Source organism: Sceloporus undulatus, chromosome 1 (assembly GCF_019175285.1).
Source record: "Sceloporus undulatus isolate JIND9_A2432 ecotype Alabama chromosome 1, SceUnd_v1.1, whole genome shotgun sequence".
In the NCBI taxonomy this organism is placed as follows: Eukaryota; Metazoa; Chordata; class Lepidosauria; order Squamata; family Phrynosomatidae; genus Sceloporus; species Sceloporus undulatus.
In genome coordinates this window covers 207,106,496-207,131,842 of record NC_056522.1, presented here as the reverse complement: position 1 = coordinate 207,131,842, position 25,347 = coordinate 207,106,496, and the positions used below count along the sequence as shown (strand labels likewise).

The 25,347-nt window shown below is 40.0% G+C and overlaps 1 protein-coding gene across 1 annotated transcript in view; it reads right to left on the bottom strand.

Moving 5' to 3' along the window:
• The window catches only part of LOC121925833 (dynein axonemal heavy chain 11-like), a 263,238-nt gene that overhangs the window by 67,866 nt on the left and 170,025 nt on the right, over positions 1-25,347 (bottom strand). The window contains exons 46-50 of the mRNA XM_042458413.1: positions 15,531-15,764; positions 9,338-9,484; positions 7,647-7,760; positions 4,456-4,599; positions 2,090-2,272 (exon numbers count right to left, since the gene is read on the bottom strand). Coding sequence (XP_042314347.1) covers positions 2,090-2,272; positions 4,456-4,599; positions 7,647-7,760; positions 9,338-9,484; positions 15,531-15,764 — 822 coding nt within the window. The remainder of the gene's footprint in view (positions 1-2,089; positions 2,273-4,455; positions 4,600-7,646; positions 7,761-9,337; positions 9,485-15,530; positions 15,765-25,347) is intronic.

Sequence of the window (25,347 nt, the reverse complement as noted above, 5' to 3'; positions counted from 1 at the left end):
TCAGAGGTTTCATTCAAGTCCTGCAGAAGGGAGTGTATAATTTAAACTATTTTAATGAGAGCAAGCTAGAGTGCCCAATAGACCCAAGAGGCTATTGGGAAAGTATATATGTTTTGCACACGTAAGGTGTCTTTTGGGTTTATACGGCAGAGGGTTTTATATAGTCAACATATTCATTTGTACAGTGGACCCTTGGTATCCGTTGTCATGATTAACATATCCCATTGATTTCAAGGGAACTCTAGCCACAACTAAGTCTGGATACAGTTTTCTGATTTTTGATAAATTTCCAATTTTCTAGGCCTAGGTAGGTTTCCTAACTACCTAGCTAATCAGTTTCCTGTATGTAATTTAAAGTCAGAATGTCAAAAACAATGGTCAAATGTCAATGGGTTGAAGTAAACCAATGAGAAGTTGACGTAATACTAGGTCATTTCTTATAGTAAAGCATTACAAAAATAGGTAAGTTATAGAAACCATGGCCTTAAAAAAGTAAAATTTAAATCAGAAAATGAATGGCATAAATGAGTAAAAAATATTTATGACAATTACAACAAAAATGATAACAAGCATGGATAATGAAGAATAGAGCAATTGTGAGTAGATTGGCAATGAGGGAGAGGAGCAAAATACATCGTCTGACACTTCTAAAGTTCTGTCTGCCAGTCTAACCTTAACATACTTTGAACGCATGTTTGATTCTTATACAGCTGCAGAGACCAATTTATATATGCATATTAAATTTAACACAGGTGTAAGCTTTAGCTCACCTTATACTAAAAGTATTTCTAGCAGCTAGGGAATATATAAAGTTCCCCACTAAAAACGCACTACCTTAACTACCTACTCTGTCTAACTGTAATACCAGCATACATTTGTCTTACAACTGTCAAACAGTAATACCTCAAGGTTTTCCAAAAAGGATGGACATTTGTCCAGTCCCAGCACAGTGACTTAACTTTGAAAGCTGGTGGGGGTACAGTGGTTAGATTCTCAGACTAGAGCTAAGAAGTTCAAATCCCCATTTTGACAGGAATCTCACTGGATTATCTTGGACCATTCACTTTTTTTCATCCTAATTGTTCTCTCAAGATTGCAGTAGTGTACTGGAGGAGCAATAGGAGGGTGTGCCCTGCTAGGATTTGTTTTAAAAAAATATTATCTATGTTCTACCAAAAGTGGCAGGATAATTGACAGATCTGCCTTGTTTTGGCAAGTGAATCAGGAGACTATGGAGCTTTCATTGTTTCATTATTGTTTGTGTTATGTTTGCATAGAGGAAGTCAAGGAATGTAGAAAATATTCAAGTAGACTCTGGACAATTATTTCCTCTTATTTAATGGGGTTCTTACTTTGCTCTAGCAGCTTAAACAGCAGCAGATTTTTTAAAGGTATGTCTACTATTTATATTTTAAAAGCTAACATTTTAATTAAGCACACTATGTAAAACAACAACTTCTAGAACCAACCAGCCACTAATAAACTCCCACAGTTAAGTTTATAGGGCTTGACTGTAGTCCTATGAACACTTAATCTTGGTATGACTTCTGCTGAACTCAGTGTTGCCAACTGTGGACTGCACAGATTCAACCTATATAACATCAGTGAGCTCTAACAAGACTTTCAGTTGGCTGAAATCCAAATTTTACATTTATTTAGAAATTGAAATAGTTATGCAAAGAAGTGTTGCCACCTAAATTGCTAGCAACTTGAACACACAACTTGAACACACACATCAAGTGTGTGTGTGTGTAATCATGCATGTATGCCTATTTACCTAGCCATGCATGTGGAGAATCTATGTGTCCATGGGCTATGGATTCTTTATAAAAACATATGTATAAGGGCTGACACAATAAGCTACTCCATTTCAGAATTTTACCATTGCACCACTGTAGAATTTTCATGAGGATAAAACAGGTGGGTAGAACCATCTACATAGAATATGCTTTTGCAGGGGAAGGTGCAATTAAAATGCAATTAATAAATGAACACACACAAACATACGTAATACATAAATATGGTAATAAAACCATATTACATTAAACAACATGTCTTATTCTTAAGAATGAATATTTTCAACTCCTACCTCATGGAATTTAATAATATTAATAACCCATGCACAGAGACCAGCAGCAGCGGAAGATTTTGTCCGTACAAATTCTGGCTTGAACTCTGGATCACTCAGGTAATCTTCTTTTACAGCTTTAACAGTTGCTTCAGGAATATGTTCTTTGTCAAAATTGGTAAGACTTTGAAGGAATTCATCCACCTAATGAGCAAAGAGGAGAACCCTTACTCCAAATCAATGAATTAATTATGAGGTACAAAGTGAAGGAACCTTGACCAAATATGTGACCAACTTTTTAAAATCATTTGTACTTTATGTAAGGAAGGTTTTAAAAATTCCTTAGATCCATCTGATTTCAGCAATACAGGCCTGAACTACTTATGATTCCACCAACTCAAACACAGTCCACTAGGTCTTCAGTAAACTTACTACTTTTGCTGCTGTTTCTGCCTACAAAAGTGGGAAAGGTGTCAATCATATTGCAGGCTGCAATACATGGCCAGGATGGGCTGTGTTTGAACTGACAGTAGCAGAGTGGGCTTGTCTCAAAGGAAATTCCATCATAGTTATTCCATGAGATGATAGCAATGTGAAATACTCCCAACTAGGGATGGACAAAGTTGACAAGCATGTTTTTCCTTAAGGCTCCCATTTTAACTTTGCTAAGTCTGCTTCATTCCAGCTCTGCTTTTTAAAATGTCTTCATGAAAGTTATATGTCTCTTTTTGCACATTTTCAATGTGTATGAACACATATACACACTGAGTTTAAAACGTCAACATTTTTAAAGTGGAAAAGCAATTTTGTGTTCTTGTTGTGTGCCTTCAAGTTTTTTTGTTTGTTCGTTTTTTTACTTATGGCAACCTTAAGGTGAGCCTATCATGAGGTTTCCTTGGCAAAAATTGTTCAGAGGATGATTGTCTTCACCTTCACCTAAGGCTGAGAAGGAGTGACTTGCTCAAAGTCACCCAGTGGGTATCCATGGATGAACCCTGGTCTCCAGAGTTGTAGTAAATTGCTCAAATCACTACACCACACTGACTCTCAAGCAGCAAGTAATTTTACCATTAGGCAAAGCATTTCCCATACCCCTCCTTTTTGCAAATTGTGTTGAAACCTTTACAAAACACAGTTTTGAGATGAACTGCAACCTTCATTGTACTGACGTTCCCACTGAAAGGCAAACCTGATTAATTTTTCACCCATCCCTGCTTCAAGTGTCCAAACCACAGCCACCATAATAGCCTAATCCTGTGATGGTGAACCTTTTAGGGACTGAGTGCCCAAACTAAAAGGCATTCCAGCACCAGGTATTATCTGGTGCTGGGGGCAGGATTTCCAGGTAGGAAGATGATATTTCTGGTGTGGGACTTCCTCCCTCCGGGGTAGGACACCCAGGGCAGGACTTCTTCCCCCCAACCTCCCAGGCTTTCAGCTGCTTCTACAGGGACAGCTGAAGGCAAAGGGGAAAGAAGAGGAACAGGTGTGAATCTGTTTCACTTCCCCTGCCCACCCAGAAATAGATGAAGGCCCAGGAAGATGAGGAACAGGCACATGCTTGTTTCTGATCCTTCCCCCACACCCTCCCAGGCCTTCAGCTGCCTCTCATTTTTCCTTCCCTCTGTGTGCCCTGAAAAATGGCTTTGCGTACTCATACCATAGGTTTGCCACCACAGGTCTAATCTATTGTCAGGCAGACATGATCAGGGAGCTCTATTACTTTTTTAATTTTTAAAAAAAGCCTTAAGATATTTTGATCAGAGTAGCTATAGAAGGAGAGGGGAGTTAACCTGCTCACTCCATGGGCATGCTGATCAAAATGATCTCTTTCTCAAGTAGCTATTAACTGAGCAGAAGAAAAAAACAGGGACACAGGACAGAGCCATGTAGTTTTTATGCTACAGGACTAATAACAGCTTCAAAGAAACATGATTCCCAGGTTCCATGTAATACTGCCCCAGTTCAGTCTAATCACCATCATCATCATCATCACCAGAAATGGTATAGCTGGATGGTAGGAGTAGCATATACTGAAATAGTTGCATATTGTTTTGGAGTGTATACTGATTTTTTTCTAGTGTCCTCCTCCTCCATAGCGAGGTCTTTACATTTAAAAGACACTCTGTTGACATTTAATAAGCATGATTGTAGAAAACCTATTGTACAAAGCAAGTCATTATAATGTTTTCCCCTATGATAGAATGCCAAAGGTGCCTAATTACGTTGATGCCTTTCTGAAGTTCTTTGACAAACTCCTGTCATGCCCATTATCTTTGGCATTTTTCTCAAATAGATAACAGTAGACCAGGATGTAGCACCTAAGAAATATTTACTTCAATGTCTGTTTTATCATCTGTGCCCTCCAGCCAAACTTCCTCCATTACCTTGCTCATGTACATCTTTGTGGTTTTCCAGCTCCTGTCCTTTGGAACCTTGCCATTTGGAGACAAGAGGACAAGAACAGCAGCTGTCACATTTGTCACAGTTGAAGGTGGATTTGGGAAAGTTCTTAGCTCAGTCAGATTTAGCTGGAACAAAATCAGAAAAACAGAACTCTGTAACAAATCCAATAGGATTGGGGTTCTGTTCAGTACTGACAGTGTCATAAGCTGGACCTACAAACTTATAAATACTGGAATTTACATGTATGGTGATTGCACCAGTGCAATGAACCAAGAGTTGTCCCCGCAAACCAATATTAGAACCCAGGCAGTCACAGCAACATAGAGATTTATATTGTATCTTTTTCATGGATACATTTAGGAGAAGAAAACAAAGATATCTGATAATAAATCCCAGCCATCATTTATAGTACAATTGTACTTTGATTCCAGTGGTTGGGGAAAGGACCTCCCCCTATCCCAACTGCCACTGTGTAGGGAAATTAGGGCAAGGAACCAACTAAATTAACAATCTATGAGTACTCTGTAAGGCTTTTGGCTGAAGTGAGGATGGGGGGAAATGTGATAGATATATACATACAGTCAGCCCTTCTTATACACGGATTTAAGCATACACGGTTTGAAAATGTTCCAAAAAAGTATAAATTTACCTTGATTTTCCATTTTTATTAGGGACACCATCTTGCTTTGTCATTATATGTAATGGGACTTGAGCATACACTGATTTTGTTATACACGGGGGATCTTGGAACCAAACTCCTTGGGACTACGGTAACAAGGGTCCACTGTACATACACAGACAGACAGATAGATGTATGTAGACAGTCAGGTCCAAGGACTGACAGAAAGTATTAAGTTATAGTGCAGCTATGGAATCAGCTTCAATATTAAAGCCATGGGAAGCCTTCAGTCTGTGGGCAAGATATAGCCTGGGTAGATTCTGCAACTCAACCACCAGCTTCTTCCTCAGGTCTCAATACCGTCTTTAGCTCTGGCTCCAGCTCAATAGCTGTACCCCTTCCCCTAGGCCCAGGCCTAGCCTATTTCAAGGCAGCAGGAAAGGACTGCTGACTTAAGGTAAGAGTTTTCCTTGATCAGAGGTGGGAATAGTTTCTTTTCTCAGTGCTGGGTAGATGGCTTATCCCTGCACAGTGCTAAATTTCTTATAAGGACAAAAATCTGAGCAAAGACAGCTGAGAAATAGTACTATATCACCTGATCTATATGGATCAGCTACAAGTACCTGAGAGGGGGATGTATATGTATGAATGTATGTGTTTGTGAGAAGGAGCGTGAGTGTGTGTTTGGTAAATAACAGAAAATGGTTAAATAATAGAAATGTAATAAAAACAGAGGACCTGGGAACTTCCCATGGAATGCTTTTTGGTGAGTTTAGGCTCAGCATAGTAGTTAAAGAAAGCTGATGATAATTTGAAAGAGTCTTAAAACCAGTAAATTCTTGAACAATTACAAAGCAAAACAATTGACACAAATCCAATTCTTAGTCTTAAATAGAGCAGATTTTCTGGATCAATGGCAGTTTGGTAAGTCAATACTTTCTTAAATCCCATTGATTCAGTGGATCATCTTAAAATGCTTGGATTGGATCAAGCGATGTTTGGTAAATTTAATCCAACAAAATAAGGTTCATGTAAGGTTGTGAGGTAAGAAGCCTCCAAATTATAGTGATTGTCTTTACTCAAAATGCCTTTCACCTATTCATCTAAACCTCAGAAGACTCCATTCCATTAGAAGTAGCAACTACCCTTGCCAATTCCTCTAAGAAATAAAAAGGCTGTTGTGAGAGGGTGGAGGAAGGGGAGGAGTCGGGTTGGGGTCCTGCAGTTGAAGATGATGGGCCAGAGGACCCTGAGAGAGCCAGAGAGGCAAGGTGCACTTCAGCCCAAGGAGAAAAAGCTGGGACTGGGGTAGAGGCTGGGGCAGGGGCGGGCCTAGAGGGTAGAAAAGGGGAGGAGGAGGAAGTCCAGAGGGGGTCGGGTGGAGCCGGAGGCAGCATGGTTGCGGAAGGAGGGGCACGCAACTGGAAGTGAGGGAGAGTTCGAGGCCCAAGTACGAGACACCTTGGCAGCGGAGATAAACCGGCACTACTTCCGGGGAGGGGGTGCCTCGGGCGGGCGAGGAAGTGACCGTAGTGGCTCGGTGGAGAGTTTGTTTGCCTCCTTGATCCGTCCCACGCATGGTTACCCAGAGCCCTACCAGGCCTGGCCCGTCATAAACCCCGGCCCGCACCTACTGTGGGATATCCACGGGCGGTGTTGGCCCATGGAACGCAGCAGTCCCAGAAGACAGGGAAGAGCTACAGGTCCTGGAGGAGAGGGCCGCCCGGGCTAAGCCTTAACTTGGGACTACGGTAAAGTAACCAGTTTCTGTTTCGTTGTTGCCTGTTCAGCCTGTTTGAGTTGTATTAAACCAGAGTTAAGCATCAGTTAGCGTCTGTGACTTTGTACTATGGAGCCCCTCGGACCACCTTCCCCAGCCAGCGGGGCTTGGGGCCTGGCGACAGCTGTCAACTATTCAGATTTTCAAAACAAAAATTTAAAGATACAAAGCACAAAATCTCATGTGACTAACTGTCTGAAATTTGGTGAGCACACTCTTTTCTCAAGGAACTACAAAGCCTACAAATAGATTTTTAAAACCCACACCAGTTACATTTTATAGCTGTTTCTTCTTGTAAGTAACATGTTACTTTGTGGTGCAATGAGGACATAACAATGGTTCTTTCACATTGATTCATAACACCCTCCACCCCAGTGAAGTGAATAAAATTTACTTTTTACTTCCCCTTACTTTTGGTGGACAAAAAGTAATTTTGGAGACACTTTAGGAAGATTCCCTCTGCTCAGAATTTAAACCATTTTCTTACCTATTAATTTTTTTTCAAGAAAAGGAATTCAATCAAATAACTGGATTTTTGATTCATTGTTTGGATCCATACCCACAACAAATTGTCAGACTGTATCAAATCCTTTGGTCAGTACACACACCTACCTGTACTAGTCACTACAGTGATAAACAAGCAGCACCAATGATGTAATATAAACATAATGCATTGCAGTAGAAATACGTTCAAGAATGCTATCTTGATAAAAGTGTAACTAATTGGACAAGATAAAAATCTTTTAAAGAAATGGAAAACATCATGCATTTACCCTGTTTAGTGTGTTCAATGCAGCATTTGCTGCATTAAGTGCTGGCTCAGCTTTGGCAAGGTCATTTTCAGATTCCTGCTGCTGCTTGGTTACTTCTGCTTGAATAGCTGCTACCTAGAAAGAAGCACACAATCATTGTCATGCCACTTATGCCTTGCAAATGGACATTGAAAAGCTATATATATATGACAAATACTCAATTCCACACAAAGCAAAAAGCTATAAATGACACTATATTCCTTTTTTTAGCTTCTATAAGTGCTCTCACCAGTAAAAGAGCCAAAGAATGCAGATGTAATACTAACGTGGTTTACATTAAGCAGACAAAATGGAGATGGAGAAGAAGAGTCAAATTGCATGGAAGAATGTGGGTGGCACAAGATGTATCAGAAAACAAACACACATTCCTCTGAGAAAATATGAACAAGGGCTTGAAGGGGAGGATGTAATCTGACATCAACCTGCACTAGATCAGAACTTATAAGTAGCATGTACAAAATAATATGTGGAAAGTACAACGTATAAGTCCTCTGTAGCATGTTACTTTTCGGGTTACTACATTTGTAATAACAGGCCAAATATTCGGTCTAACTCAGGCAATAGCAAAACCTATTTTATGATGCCACAGGTCTGATTTCAACATATCCTGAAAACTTGAAGTGAGGAAGATCATTAATGGATGCAGTTAAGGATTGTGTATGTCTTCTAAGTACCTCATCATTCTATACTCACAGAACAAAGTTTCAAATTGTGTTCAGGTCAGTAGTATCACCAGGCTTGGCGTCACCTGGTGTGCTAACTTATGGTGTCACCTCCTTCCATTCTACACCATACAGAATCTTAAGTAATGTTTTTTGTACTAATGTTACTCATAAATCATAATTCCCATATATAATTGAATATAATGGTAATACCATTCTAGACTCTCCCGCATAAAGGGAATTCTGTCTATGCTCGAGCCCCATTTAAATGAATGGGGCTCGTGCATGTGCTGGTGTGGCGGTGTGTGTGCGCCATGGGCGCGCACCCCATTATTCCTTATGGGATGCGCCACCCCTTCTGAAAGCCGCATAAAATGTGCCCGCGTATGGTAGCTGTGACATAAACAACTAGCAAAATTTAAAAAATAAAAATAAAATTATACAGTACTTTTAAATTACAATGTCATATGTACAGCCTAAATGGATTTATATGTACATAGTTTCATGCGGTAAAAGTGAAAATGTGATGTGATTTTTAAAGGAATTTTTTAAATTAAAAAAATAAAAAATATATATTTTTAAAAATGTAAATTAATTAAAAAAACATGGGGCCTGTCCTTTATCATCCCGCTGAGCCTCACCCCACTCACCCCACCTCATCAGTGTTTTAAAGGGATGCCCATGAACACGACAGCCTGTTTCTGCCCACAGATGTTAGGGGAGGAGTGTTGCAGGGATGTAGCCAAGGGGGGGGGGGTTCTTGGGGTCTGGACCCCCACTTCCGTTAGAAAAATGAATGGTGTGTGCTGCTGCGCCGCTGCACCCAAGCCCCAGTATAATGGTGGCACTTAGTCTGGACCCCCCCCTTCCTAAAATCCTGGCTACGTCCCTGAGTATTGCCACTCTACCTTAGGGCAGCATATCTCTCTCTCTCTCTCTCACACACACACACACACACACGTTTATGTTATCTAATACTTATGTAAGTACCCTCTGCTCCTCCTCATCAGCCATGACTTTTTCTTGACTTAATTTTTCTGTCTGTTGCCTGATCTTGTCAATAAGAGCTTCGGTGTCTTTGTTTCTCTGATGAAGTTCTGTCTCTTGAATGGCAAGCTTAGACTTCAGATCTTCTACCTAAAATGCAACAGGAATAATCTTGTAATTAAGTTTTAACAAGATTTAAATGATATTCAAAAAAACCAGTTAAAAGGAGTCATTGCCTTGGGCTTTGTTGTACACTTGTATAATTATTTTCAGCCCTCTAGAGGATGCATAATTACATTTCTGTATTTATAAAAAGATTACATTGAAGGCACCAATATGATTTTACACTCTATTGATTATCATATTAATGTAGGGGTCAAAACGTGGGTGTCTGATAAAAAAATGTTGTTGAAAATTTTCAAACTGTCCAAAACAGTTTGTGTCAGTGCTTCTCTGGATTTCATTATTTGTGAAATACTCTGTAAATTACAGAAAGACAATATTATGGGCACTATAAACAAAGGAAACATGAAAATAGGTAGGAACAAATAGGTTTCTTCACTGTCTGATAATCTAATTCTTAGAATAACAGAATCGTAAACCAACCCTCTTGATTGATTTCAGTTTCCTTTTGTGTAAATTTTTAAACCTGATCCAAAGTCTTCTCAAATAAATTGCTTAACATTTCTAGGTAGTTGGATCCAGCATATGCCCTCTCGAGAAACAAAGTACAGATAGATATTCATTTAATATGTACATAATTTAAATAATGACCACCCAAGCGAGTATTGGAACCGGCTGGACTGGACAGGAGCCCTGGTGGCGCATTGGTTAAATGCCTGTACTGCAGCCATTCACTCAAAACCACAAGGTTGCGAGTTCAAGACCAGCAAAAGGGCCCAAGCTCGACTCAGGCTTGCATCCTTCCGAGGTCGCTAAAATGAGTACCCAGACTGTTGGGGGCAAATTAGCTTACTTGCTGTTCACCGCTATGATCTTTGGAATAGCGGTATATAAATAAAACAAATTATTATTATTAATTATTATTATTACACCACCCAATTTACAGTTTATCCTCAGGCACCAAACCAACACCCAAAAACCTTGCCTGATTTTAATGGAATATCTCCACCATCATCAGCTTCATTAGCGTAATCTTTTTAATGGATTTTCTATCAAAAATAAATATCTGACTTTTTGTTTGTTAAGCAACATAGGGGCTGTGCACACAGGTGGCTAAACGCCGCCTATATTTGCCCCAGAAGGAGGCCACAGCAACCACACCCCCATGGCCTCTGGAGGGACCAAAAAGAACCCGTTCCTGGGCAGGTTCTTTTTGCATCCCGGAAGAGGCACCATAGGCACACTCACACCATGACGATGCCCCTTGTGTGCAGTGCCATTTGAGCGCTGCGCCTGAGGGGCGTCATCATGGTGCGTGCCATGTGTACGGGTGTGTGCCAAGATGGCGCCTGGGCAGCCTGGTGAGGGCTTGGTCTGTACCGCCCCAAAGACCACAGACCACAAAGTGCCGGTCTGTACCGCCCCATAGTCTGGATATATTTCTGAAATAGATATTCATTAAAATGTACATAATTTAAATAATGACCACCCAAGCGAGTATTAGAACCGGCTGGACCCGGATGGCAGTTTTTGGGGCAAAAGCCATGCGATAAAATTGGGGGCAGTCCGAATTTGGTTTGAAATCAGAAGCAGTAAGTCGTTTTATTTTGCTGTGCACTTAGCTCGAGTTCCATGGAACAAATTTAACCCATGATCAAGAGGTGGCAGATTCTGCCATCACCTTGATTCTTTGATTTAAGTCAACTTACTTTCAGCTATATAAACCAAAGGCTTCCACTGGCTTAGACTACAGTCAGAAAACACAAAGATGGCTGAAGTGCAGTCGAAGTTGTATTGAATCCAAATCTACCCTCCAGTTCAGGAATGTTGAAAATTACTTAGGACTATCATGGTTGTGGCCTAAACTTTTTGCTGATGTAGTACCCGTATCCCTGAAATGAGGGAGATTTTATGTGGCATAACTTTGCCTCTCCCTCCTTCTGCTCCTTCAGCCCTTTTTTTGGGAGGCTCCACTGCCAAATGATCTCAGCCAGCAGAGCAGTTGTATTAGGTTTGACCCAGCCCTCCCAAAGACATGTGTATAGAATAGAATGTAGGCAGTCTTTATTACTGGCGGTGGTGGAAAGTGTGTGTGTCAAGAACAACTGCTGTTATAATATTTCTTTGTTTAGTACACTTCTGATTAAGTCCTAAAGAGGCTAAACTGTATGAATTTTGGTGGACCTTTTTAAACAAAACAAAATAAAACAAAAAACAATTCATTGATGAATCATTAGAATGGCTTAGCAACTACCTGCCTTGTCAAGTAGTTATTAAGCCATTTAAACAAATTTCCGATGAACTGTATTTTAAAAAAGACAAAACGCAAACACCCCTGTCACACCAGCAAAGGCAGCACTGGGGGGTGGTGACATGTCAAAAAATCTGGGGAGGGATGGCAAACACACACCTCTTGTCCCTCCCCTCCAGCCATTTATCTCTCCCCTCCACCATGAATCAATTCTGATCTGGCATTCCCACTTGTTGGAATCGCGCCAGAATTGATTCTGTGGAAAAGAATCTCTGAAAATCTAGTGACAGGATAGCCCAGGTTTTTTTATGTTTCCTCTGCTTTTTTCCCCACTGGAATCGATCAAATGAGGATTGGATTTGGTTTCCAGTGGGAGCAAAAGTCATAAGCCCTGAATCAGGATTCGGAGCTTTTCGTAGTGGGAATGACCCCTATATACTCATTATTTATTCTGATTAAGTGTTAAACACTTCAAATCAGATAAACTGAAATCCTTGGGATAACTTGAGGATTTCTCTGCAATAAGTGGTTACAGATCATGAATGATGGCAGTTTAAAATCTGCCTGCCATATTTGCTTATGACAAGCTCACCAGATACAAATTCAGCTCCCACAGGTGCCATAGATTGTTGAAGTAAGATACCAAAAAGAAGTGCACACAATATGCTATTAATAGAGAAAGTGAATTTTATGCAAAATGATGAGTGTCAGCTGAGGCTCCCCCAGGGCATTACTTGTTACTTCATAAATGAGCTGATTGTATGTTCACAACTACAATTTTCATGAAGTCTCATTCAAAGAAATATTAATGGTCGTTATTTAGCTGTAGCATAGAGATAATAGACAACTGACAGTTTCCACGTGTTTCCAGCAAGAAGCTCTTTAGAAATGTCATATAATGCCATAATAAAAGCAATATTGTCTTTTAAATCGTTTCCCCCAGTAACAATAGGACAGACTACTGCTAGTTAATTTTATATAAAATAAGCAAAAACATAGACATTTAACTCTGAAAACAAGAGGGGTTCTTATTGTTGTGTGTGTGTGTGTGTGTGTGTTTTGCAGCTAATGATAATAAACTACATACAACAACAAAATCTCAGTTAAAAGAAACAGATCAATTAAAAACAAATACATGGAAATAGAAATATCACAGAAATAAAAAGATAATAACAGCACCCACAAATCAAACTTGCTACAGCCTACAGAGCAGCTTAAATACACATTCTCTAAATCAAAATATACTTGTCTGCTGACAGAAATGACAAAAACCAGCAAGAATCATTCTCTCAGTGCCAGGGAGGAGCTGCTGAGAAGTTCCGCTCTCACATTCTCGCCCATAGAGGAGGAACTGAGAAAGGGCATCCTCTATGTATCAAAAAAACTGAACAAGTTCATCTGGCATACCTTCCATCTGCCCGAGTTTGGCAGGGACAGTCCTGATTAATACTCTGTCATCCCACTTTTTCAGCTGCTTTTAAAAATTTAGTTTCTCTCTCCTCCTCCCACTTTCTCCCCTGTGTCCTCAGCTTACTTCAGTTGCTGCAAACTGAGTTCAAAGTGCAAAAGTAGTTTGCACTTAACTAACTTAGGCCCGGGACAGATGGGCCAAAAGCAGTGTGCCGCCTTTGATACTAGGGTTCCGGAGCACGCAGCATCCTCATGCTCTGGAACCTTAGCACGTGATGGCAGTGGCATCCCGTCCACACAGGCACTGCCATGATGATGTAACTGATGTGCACCATACTGATGTCTCTGCGTGTTGCTTATGTCATGTTCGCACTGTCAGAAAAAGAACTCATTTTTTCCGGGTTCTTTTTGGGGCAGAAGGACGCTGCGCCTCCAGACAGGGAGGTATGAACTGAGCCTTAGTCTGGGAGAGGAGAGAATAGGTTTCCCACTAGGCATAGGCAAAACAAACTACTGCAGTGTCTATTAACTTGTGTGCTCTTTTTCCTTTGGAATTTTTGTCATTTTGACCATACACTGATGTAGCTTGGCCACACATGCCCTGCTTTTAATCTGTGAAATGTTGGAGGGTATAATATGGGGGAAACCAGCCTTCCAGTAGCCTGGTGTCAAATCATACTGGGCCTTATAAGTAAAAATCATAGTGGTGATAAATGAATCTGTTGTTTTTTTTAAAAAAGGGGGAGTCACATACTCCCTGTGACTGGGCCATGTCAACAGTCTGGTTACTGAATTCTCGACTAGCTACAGCTTCCGAACACTTTTCAACGGTAACTCTACAGAAACCATATTAAAATAATCTAAATGGGATGTAACCAAAGCAGGAATCCTCATGGCCAGATGCAGTGGCATCGCTAAGGTTGGTGTCACCCAGTGCAATAACTCATGATATCATCTCCCCATTGACCTCCTCCCATACAACACCATACAGAAGTCTTAGTAATGATTTTTGTACTAATGTTACTCATAAATTGTAATTCCCATATATCCCTGAATGTAATGGCAATAGTTGTGACATAAACAACTAGCAAAATTAAAATTGTGATTAAAAATTACAATATCATACGCACCACCCAAAGGTAAGTACATATACATACATGTGGTTCTTGTGCTTTCATGTGCTTAAAGTGAAAATTTGATAAGATGTGATTTTTGCAAAGAATTTTTAAAAAGAATCACTTTTAAAACATTAAAATATTTAAAAACGTTTAAAACAACAACAACAAAAACCCAGAGGGTCTCTACTTTCTCCTCCCACTGAGCCTCACTGCAGTCACACCCTCTGTTCTGCTGAGCTCCAACATTTTAAAGAGACGTAGGCTAATGCCACAGCCTGTTTCTGCCAAAAGGCAGAAATTTGTGGAGCAGTGGTATCTCCACTACTTAGTGTGGCACCTGGTGTGCACCTCCTAGTCACACCCCTGGTCAGATGATCAGACATCTCAAGGAATGTACTGCTTCAGAATGCAGAGGATACTAAGATAGAGTAATGTTTTAGTACAAAGAGAGTACTGTTATTTCAGTATTATTTTAGTGCTTCATCCCTATTACTGTATATACTCGTGTATTAGTAAAAAAAATTGCAAAAAATTGACCCAAAAAACCTGGGTCGACTTGTACACGGGTCAATATAGTAACTTCCCCAGCCCAGTTGTCTCCTAGAGGGACAGCCAGGCTGTGGAAGAGGAGGCACAGCAAGCACCCCCCTCCAAGCTCTCGTCCCAATCATGGCTGCCCCTTCGAGGAGAGCCATGATCAGGAGAAGGGAGAAAGGCAAGTGCCCGCCCTCCAAGCTGTGTCCCAACCATGGCTGCCCCTCGGAGGACAGCCATGATTGGGAGGAGGAAGGCATTCACTTGCCCTCCAAGCCTCCTCCGCACCATGGATGTCCCTCACAGGACAGCCATGATCAGGAGAAGGGATAAAGGCATGTGCCAGTCCTTCAAGCTTCCTCCCAACCACGGCTGCCCCTCGAAGGACAGCCATGATTGGGAGAAGGGAGGAAGGCTCCCCAGGCCTCAGCCCCACCATGGCTGCCTCTCAGGAGACAGACAGGGTAGGGATGAGGAGACAGGGCTAGCACTCCTCCCCCAAGCTTTCCCCAGCCTCGCTGTCTCCCAAGAGAACAGCTGGGCTACAGAGGGGGAGGAAGGGTGCTTGCTACTTAAGCTTCCTCCCCAACCAAGGGGAGAGCTAAACTGCAGAGGAGGGGGAGGAAGGGTGAAAGTTTTACCCTTGACTTATCCATGGGTCATATGAAAATACCTAATTTTGGCCCCACAATCTTCCCTCAACTTATACATGAGGTCAACTTATAGTTGAGTACATATGGTAAATCATTTCCTAACCTACCTGGGAAGCTGTAGTCTGCAGCTTTTGTAAGCCATTTTCCAGTCTTTCCATTTTTTGAACCAACTCTTTTCTCTTTTTCCCCAGAAGATTCTGGTAGAGTTTAATTAGTTCTAGGAAACTCTTTGGAGTGGTGTAGTTATAATGCTTCTCATTCTGCTGATACTTGACGCTCACTTCATTAACACTTGTGTGCACGAAAGCAATGAAGTGGCTCACTGAAGGCTTCAACTGAGACTGGAAAACAAATATAAAGGATGTTATATTCTGCAATATTTCAAGCTCTCTTCTGAAACAGAGGTAGGTAACTGCCAGGCAAGACACCTCCCATATTCTCTATCCATGCCCAACACCATTTGTCCAGTTTCTTTCTCACCTCAAAATGGCCAATAGCACTCTAAAACTTCTGAGAGAACACTGGACATTCACAACAGACGTATCTCTCTGTTTAGTTCCTGTTTTACGCCTTTCTTCACAGAAATGACTGAACAGACCTTTGGGGCCTAAAACAGATGAGTAGCGCTCCAAAATGATGCAAAATGGCCACCTGAACCCTGCAGCAGTATGCCACCCAATCTGTTGTTGTTGTGTGCCTTCAAGTTGTTTCTGACTTATGGTAAACTTTAAGGTGAACCTATTGTGACGTTTTCTTGGCAAATTTCTTCAGAGGGGGTTTGCCATTGCTGAGAGTGTGTGACTTGCCCAAGGTCACCCAATGGCTTTCCATGGCCAAACCAGGATTCGAACCCTGCTCTCCAGAGTCCTAGTCCAACACTCATATCAATTCAGATGCTGGCTCCCTATCTAGGGTTGCCATATCCCACGTCCTCAAATCTGGGTGTCTAATTTGAATATTAACCAATTTATTTGAATTATTCCAGTTATGTAAATTAGGTACATTAATTGTTGAATTTTCCCCTCCTATTAAGCTTCAAACTTCAACAATCAATCAATGAAGTTTTATTTATCTGTGGCATGCCCATTATAAAACATTCAAATACAGAGTACTAATGACATGCAGAATTAAACAAACAAACAAACAAAAATTCATAGCTTCATAGTATGTGGCTATGAGCTATCACTAAACCTACCTTACAGGATTGTGGTATTAAAAAGGATTTAAAAGGGAGAGGGGATCATATGATGTGGACACATGTGTTTGTAGTGCAGTACAAATTAAAGAACAATAATAATATTAACATTCTCATTTTTTAAAAAAATAAAGTACACTGTCTAATGATGTTCCCTGAGAACCCCTCCCTGGCTTTGACTTTGGCTGGCAGGAAGGAAGCAAAGGGGTGGGCATGATCCACCCCTTGCACATTAACCTCTCCCTTCCTGCGCTCCAAATTGAATCGACAGCAAGTTCCCATTGGCAGCTGGTAAAAAAAGACCAGTTCTTTTGAAAAGACACACTGAAATCCCTGTTTAAAAAAGAACTGGCTTTAGGAAGATTTGCGATGCCTCCCCCAGAATTCGGGTCAGGAAAAACTGGCGCAAATGTGAACAACCCCCTTTTAAAACGGTTTGCAAACTGGTTTATAACGTAGTGTGAACAACCCCAAAACTGCCTAAAATAATGCAACAATCTGGTCTCCGATTATACTGTTGGTGCAATATTTTTAATGCCCTTCTCTTGCTCTTGGGGCAGCTAGATATCTTATTTGATATATATGTATTTCTTTTTACTACCCTTATATTTTATGATTGTAATGCAAAAATCAGCCCTGAACCCGATTGGATGGCTGTATGGCAATGTAGGGATTTTTCTTTTTAAAATAATAATAAGAAAAATATTCAGAAACTGATTTTTTCTGACTTATTTAATTTGGTTTTTTACTAGTGATCAGACTCTGCTGATGCATTACAGGAATCCATAAGAAAAACAGCTGGCTCAGTCTCTCAATCCTCGGAGTCAAGCAACTGCTGACTGTGGTGATGTATTACATGAACACTCCAGTCTATCATTGTAATACATCAAAGCAAGGTACTGGTTTGAAGGTGGAATTACTCAAAAGGTGTTGTCATTTAGCAGACCTGTCTGGGAACAAGGTATCAGCTCAGTCATGGAGTGGAAGATACAGCACACTGCTAAGAGGAAGGAGGTTTTTGTGCTTCAAAATATTAGTGCGTTAATGAAATACAATTTGCATTCATACAGATTATAGCACAAGGGAAGGTCACAATGTAACTGTAATTATTCAGTCAAAATCAAATGCTGCTGTAACCAGAAATAGGGTATTTTTGCTTTCCAAGGCTTTTTTCACAGTTCACAGTGGGATACGGAGGTGTCTGCTGTTGTCACACTAGTAATTTTGTCTGGAATAGTCACACTTTATTAATGCATATTTCATAGACAATCCATACTACATAATGTAAATTGGTGTTGCAGTCTAGTGTTTATGGGTAGTCTTCCTGTCTTCCCACTTGAGCTGTTAGAGTTCTGGTAATTTTTTATGATGATGATCCCAATGATCCCACCTTGTTCCCTGTCAAATTTGGGAAAGGAGAGACCTTACAAATGTAAACAAGTACAATATAGCTAAAACATATGAAAGGTTAACATATGTTTGATGGCTTCCTGTTGGCTATGGATGCAGAACAGATGATGGATATTAGTTGTCCTTTATATGGTGCCAATCTGTTGTTAAAAAAAATTAAAACAAAAATCAGGGATATGATTAATTAGTAAAGTTTGGGAAAGTTACTGGAAACAGTAGTCCAAAAAAGTAACTTTTCCAAGCCCTGTAATTAAGGGCTCCTGCTCCCTTCGGGAACAAAAGGCAAAATGGAAAAAGAATAAATGGAGCAGAACTTGAAATTAACATTTCAAAGAACAAGGTCGTAGGCCCCCTACACTTTACAATCATAGCACTTGGATTCCACTTTAACTCCCATGACAACCCCCTATGGAGTCCTAGGACTAACAGTTGAAGGAGGGGCCTTTGAAATCCTCAACCTGGAAGCTCTTCTGGTACCTCTGATCAAACTACAAACAGGCAGCCATGGCAGTTAAAGTGGAATCATAGTGCAATATCTATGTAGTGTGAATGAGCCCCTTAACAGGATGTGGAAATACTCTATAAGGATCTTGGCTACTATGAAACACTATGCTAGGTTAGATACTACAACATGTTTCTGCAACACAGACGGTTGCCACAAATTTTGGCAGCAAGTGAAATGGTGGCAATAACATAAAAGCTGGCGTGCTCCCCAGTCAGTTTTATGGGGGCAAACAGGACACCCTGAGCCTGGGAATCTGCCCACTCCTGCAGCGGACTGTGGACCTGCATCCCACTTAAACCTTCTGTAGGTTTAAGGAATTTCATTTGCATAGGGGGGCCCTTCACATACAGGATTATAATACTATGATTCCAGCTTGACTGCCATGGTTTCACTGTACAGAATCTTGTGATTTATAGTTTAGGGAGAGTTCCTCTGGTGTTTCTGACCAAATCCAGGATTATATAGGATGCAGCTATGGTAGTTAATGTGGAATCACAGCACTGTAGCTCTGTAGTGTGAAAGGCCCCAGTTCAGAAGAAAGGCAGTAGTGATAGTGGTATTCTGATGGATGATAGGGACTACTAGTCTCAGCATCCATAACCCATGATGCTCTCTGCATTGTTCCCATGGAGAAGAGACATCCCCCTGCAGGAAAATGAAGTAATATGCATTCATACATGAAGTAACATCTTCCCATAGTGGATACTAGAACTCCTAGATACAATGCCATTCTTCCACCAGGAAAAGAAACTCTAATGGCCGTTGGGAATATCTACTGGTGCTACCACTTCTGCCTTCCGCTTTGCCTGTTACAAGGTGATTTTTCTTTGCCAGTAAGCAGCAGCAGAGGACTGTTGAAGAAGCCTGCAGGATCAGGAGCCACTTGATCCCAAGCAGGGCTGCATTCACTCTCATCCTGTGTATGAACTTTTTTATATGGGCAAAAGAGTCGGGAGCATAGCATGATGCTCCCGTCAATGTTGCATGATTTGGTGAAGATTTTCAGATGACGTCACAATAATACTGTCATTATCCCATGAACAAATAGATGTTTTTCTGCTGCTTTTCATTCATGGGACTTTCCCATGAATGAAATTGGTTGAAAAATGCCTCTTTGTTCATGGGATAATGGCAGAATTATTGCAATATCACACAATGTCGTCTGAAAATATTCACCAAATCGCACAACACTGACGCTATGCTCCTGTTTCTTTTGCCCATATGAAAACATCCTATGTGTGTTAGCACCTTCAAGTCACCTGATGGATCCATGAATGTCATAGGGTTTTCTTAGGCAAGGAATACTCAGAGGTGATTTTGTCAATTTATTCATCTGAAATATAGTCTACAGCACCTGGTATTCATTAACAATCTCCCATTCAAGTACTAACCCAAATTTACCCTGCTTATCTTCCAACATCAGACAGGATCTGGTGCCTTTTAGGGTATTTACGCCCTACACATGAGCATTTGAGCAGTGGTCTTTGTGCATGGATACTTCCCTTCTTAAATAGCACTGACATCTCTACCCAGGATTTTAAAACTTAATTGCTCTAGATGCTGTCATACATACTCATTCTAGACTCTTTTCCCATTTGTATCAGTTATTAAGATGACTATCCTGATTTCATCCACTTTATTTTAATGCTTTAAATCAATGCACATCATCCAAAATAATATTAGTAACTTTTGTTGTTACTTAAAAAAATCTGATTCTAAATAGAAGGATTTGTTAGTAACAATTGCTAGGCTATTAAATGCTATTCAGACTTCTGGATATAATCTTCTACTCAGTATCTATGATGCTGAGTACATTTCTAGTATGTTAATTATTTCAGAGGGAGAAAAGAAAGATGAAATACCAAAAAAAGTCTTTGTTGTCTACTAAAATTAACATAACTAAAAGGAGCAATAAATTTCCTTCAACAAAGACAGGCAATACAATAACTCAAAAGAGTGGAGGGGCTTTTTTTTCATTAGTGTATGAAACTGCAAGACAGAAACATGTAATTTGAAAAAAAGCTCAGCAATAAAAATGGAAACACAGCTGATGTTGCATCAGCAGCATGAACATTTCAGATATAAGGCTTCAAAAGCTATCTTCAGTTCAGATAAAACTTTTTATATTAGAGAATCTAAATAAGAGTGTACCTTGCAGCCTTTCACAAGAACTAGCTAATTTTCCACTGAGTTCATTGCGTCTGGCTTGTGCTCTACAGCTGGCCCTCCATACCCACAGATTTTCTATTTAAAGAGTCAACCATCTGTGGATTGAAAATATACCAAAATATACAAATTCCAAAAAGCAAAGTTTGATTTTGCCATTTTATATAAGGGACACCAATTTTATTTTGCCATTGTGTTTAATGGGACTTGAGCATCCATGGATTTTGGAATCCATGGGGGTCCTGGGACCAAACCCCAGTGGATACCAAGGGTCTACTGTATATAAATATTCTGTGTATACTGGGATAATTTTCCCCATGTTAAGCTACATTTTTACCCACTTTTCTTTAACTGTAATGATGATTTTAAAATTCTAGTAGCAGCAATATTTTACAGGAGGCCAGATTGTAAGAGCTTCATGTTCTGAGATCAGAAGATAAGAAATAAATTACACATGAATGCAAACATCTGTGTGACACATACTATAGAATCACAGAGTTGAAAGGAGCCCTACAGGCCATTATATCCAAAACCTGCCCAGTGCTGGAACTTCAGCTATAATATCCCAAGAAGGAATCCATCCAGAATATTTCTGAGGATATCCAGAGAAAGAGATGCCACCAACTCTCTAGGTAATTGGTTCCATGGCTAAACTGCTCTTACTGTCAAGAAGTTTCTTCTAATGTTCAATCAAAATCTGTATTTTACTCTTCCACAAACTGGTGCCCTAAATTTGTATTGAACTATAGCTCCTATCATCTGACCTATGGAATTATTGGATGAGAATGGAAGGAGGTGTAGTAGAGCACATTTGGAGGGGGCCAGGTTGCACAGAAGGTTGCAATAAGAAAAACAGATACAGTCAGTCCTCTGTATCTACAGATTCTTTATTCATGGATTCAACCATCCTTGGCTTGAAAATATTTTTTAAAAATCTAAATTCCTAACATTTTAAACTTATTTCTGGAAGCCACCTTGGCTCCCACTCCAGGAGAAAGATGGCATATAAGTGAAATAAATAAATAAATGAAATGGGGAGGGGGTGAAATCACATTTCTTAGCTGCCCTTTGAAATTCTTTGCCTCCCACAAGTGTTATTTTGATGTGCTAACATGCACTTGCCTTTTAGTTCTTGAAATCCAGGAATCCACTCTCACTCCCCTCCCTCCAACACCTCCTGCAACCTTTACAAGCATTCTGAGCACATTTCCTGCTTTGCATGGAAAATGTATTTGCACAGTTGTCAGATTGATGGACAGGGGGAGAATGATAGGAGAATGCACTGCTCTTTTACTTGTTATTACATACAATAGCCCAGTAGGACTCATGATGTGTTGGTGAGACAAACTGTGTCCTATTCTGGAACATATTAAGTTTGTCTCCAGGACACACATGACTTCACGAGGGTGTCTAACCTCATTCATAATAGATGCTAATCTTTTCAGGGCTGACTGATGACAGCACTTCCTGTCCTTCACGGAATTAGAGCTGGGTTTTATCAAAGGACTCAAACTGCCTGCTAATTAGACTAATTCCCTTCATCATGAATTATTTATTTCCACTGGTAACTGATCACTGTGACATTAATGGGTTCTGCTCAGCTTAGTTCTCTACTAATATACACGGTTATAAGTTAAACATTTAAAAAATTCCTGGTACCTTAACTGCAAGTTAAATGTATCCTAAACAGGACTCACACAGCTTCAAAAGGAATTGGCACGACTTATATCAAGACATATAACATCAGCATAAAACAGTATCTTAGTTTCCAACAATAAGGTTGAAACTTCTACATATTTACATAGAAGTAGCTGCCACTAAACTCAATGGGGCTTGCATAAGAATATACAGTTGCCTTTCTGTTTTCACAAAAAAATCAAAATCTGAACCATTCCGGTCATACAGCTCCCCCCCCCCCCCCAAAAAAAAAAAAAAATCGGCAATATTCAAGCCCCATTTACTTGAATGGCAGCGAGTCCCTGGGGGCATCCACGGGTGCATGCCATGGGCACATGCCCCATTTTGTCCCCCTCCATTTGTCACCTGCGAGTAGGCAAGGGACTCCAAGTCTGCAAAAACGGAGAGGCGACTGTACTGAAAATTTATGTTAGCTGTTTAAAGTGGAAACTGAGGCAAAATCATAGGAATATATCACTACCAAAATTGAGTTTAACACAAGTGAAGATGTTCCTATTAGTGTTGGGATGTGCAGATCAAGTCAGGTTTTCCTGATGTAAATCAATTATTAAAGCAAGGAGTGGGTCACATTCAGTACTGTCTTAGTGGAAAGAACATTTGCTTGCACCCCATTTTTGCTAAAAACTCCTCCCCTTCCATTAAGCATTTTCACCCTGAAAAGTTGCTTCTTCAGGTTGGAAAAACCCATAGAACAAACCGAGGTACAGCAAAGAAGGAAGAGATAGTTAAGAGTGTTCAAATAATGTGTGTACTGAATTGTGCAAATGGATGTACAGTACTTTCTGCTATGACTAAGTAGATTATTGCACACAGAAAAACCAGCGGGAGAGATGCAGGGTCTAAAACACAAAAACGGGTTTTATCTCATTTACCCGTGCCCAGACTGTAGGCAGCCTGTATCCACCCAGGAAGCCCGTCTACAATTCTGATTTCTCCCGCCACTTTTTCAAGAACGCGATTTTCCCATTCTTGAAAAAGCAGCAGGAGAAGTCCAGGTTGTAGATGAGCAATAAGACCTGTTTTTGTCTTTTAGATCCCGTGTCTCTCCTGCTGGTTTTTCTGTGTGCAATAATCTTCAAAGCCACCACTAGATAGAATCCATTGTATTTTTAGTTTGAAAAAGGAGTTTAAAAATAATAGATTTTGACTTTTTTGTTTTTCTTTTGTTTCTACCCTGAGTACAGTTTATAGAAAGGCAAGATAGAAATAATGAATATGTATGTATGTATGTATAACACATAGATACAAATTCTCCAGGATTAGGAGCATTTCTAATTCTAAATACAGATTTAAAAGCAGACTAAATTCTTTGCATTTAGTCATACATAACCTCAAAGCAATATCTTTTCATTTTTGCAAGGAGTGAATTAATATAGAGCACACTCAAGGCAGAACACACAGTGATACTGAATTTATATAAAAGGATACATCTGATAGAAGTGGAACAAGCAAGAAAATCACATCATTGTTATATGTATGTCATACTGAGGACTCCTTGGTTGTGTAGATTATTTGATAGAAATCACAACTACTTGACAGAAAGATGCTGTTCTCAACATGTTTTTGTCTATAAACACCTTTGACAAGGAAAGCACACAAAAGGGGGAAAGGAACAAATACTTTTATAGAATTCAGAGACATAGCTGTGTCAGTCTGGAATAGCAGAACGCAAAGAGGTATTGTAGCACCTTTGATGAAACTAACTGAAAGGAAGAAGCTGGTAGCGTGAGTTTTCGTAGACTTGTTCTACTTTCTCAGATGCATGGAGTGAAGTGTTGCCCAGGAAGAATCGTTATAATCAATCTATATGAATTGATACAGAAATGCAAAACTTGCGGGTATGGTTATGGTTATGAGGTGACAAGTTCAATTTTAACTATGGTCACTAAGGAACAAAGACAGGTGGAAAGATGTTGCCAAGAACACCTTGTGATAGGTTCTTCTTAGGGTTACCACAGCTTGGAAATAACTTGAAGGTACACAACAACAACAACAACAACAACAAAGTAATAAGCAATGCAAACTTTTGTAAAATAATGGTTGTTAAGGAAAAAGCAACATGGGATATACAGTGATAGAAATAAAACATGTATGTGAGAGTCACTATGACTAAGCAAAAGCAATTAAGAAGCCACACAGGTGTAAAAGGTAATGTAAGTAGCAGTCTTAAATGCCAAAGACAAAAATGCAGAGTGTTTAATTGAACACACCTGAGAATTGTTAAGTGGACAAGGTGAGATGATGAAATCATTTAATTATGGGTTGAAATATGAGAACCAATGAAAAAGGATGTACACGCCCACTGGGTAGAAACTGACAAGAGTGGGTGGTGTTTTCCAATGACTATAATAATTGTTATGAATCCCAATGTATTTTGTGGGTAGTTGTGGAGTAGTGTGGATAGTTGTTGGATAGTTTGGAGTATTGTATATAGTAGAATAAAGTAGATCTTTTATATAAGACTACTGAGTTGTCTGGTGTCTTGAGTGAAGATACAAGTGCCAGCTGGATCCTGGAGAAGTGTGAAGACTTCTGTGGAGCAAGAGTGAGAAGGCTTGGAGAATTTGTCAGGGTCTTCAGCCTATTCTCTGAAACTCTGCTGCTTTAGAGCAAAGCTTTAACCACTGGCCAAAACTGGTCAGCGCCGGTGCATAACAAGGTGGTGAGTTAGAGCCAGAGGTGAAGAGCTACAACTCCCATCATCCCTGACAATGGTAACATGCTAATTTTTTAAAATAATACCCTAAGGTCTGGTGTGGAAGCATTTTAATTACTCTGCAATAGATGTTGCAAGAATAATATACAAACGTTTCATTTTTGGATTCTTCTAATAATCCATCAGATTGTTATTATGGACATTAATTTATAAAACAGTGGCTTGCTAGATTATGTTAAAGTACTCCTACAATTTTTCTATTTCAACTTAAATAAATCAGTAATGACGATAATG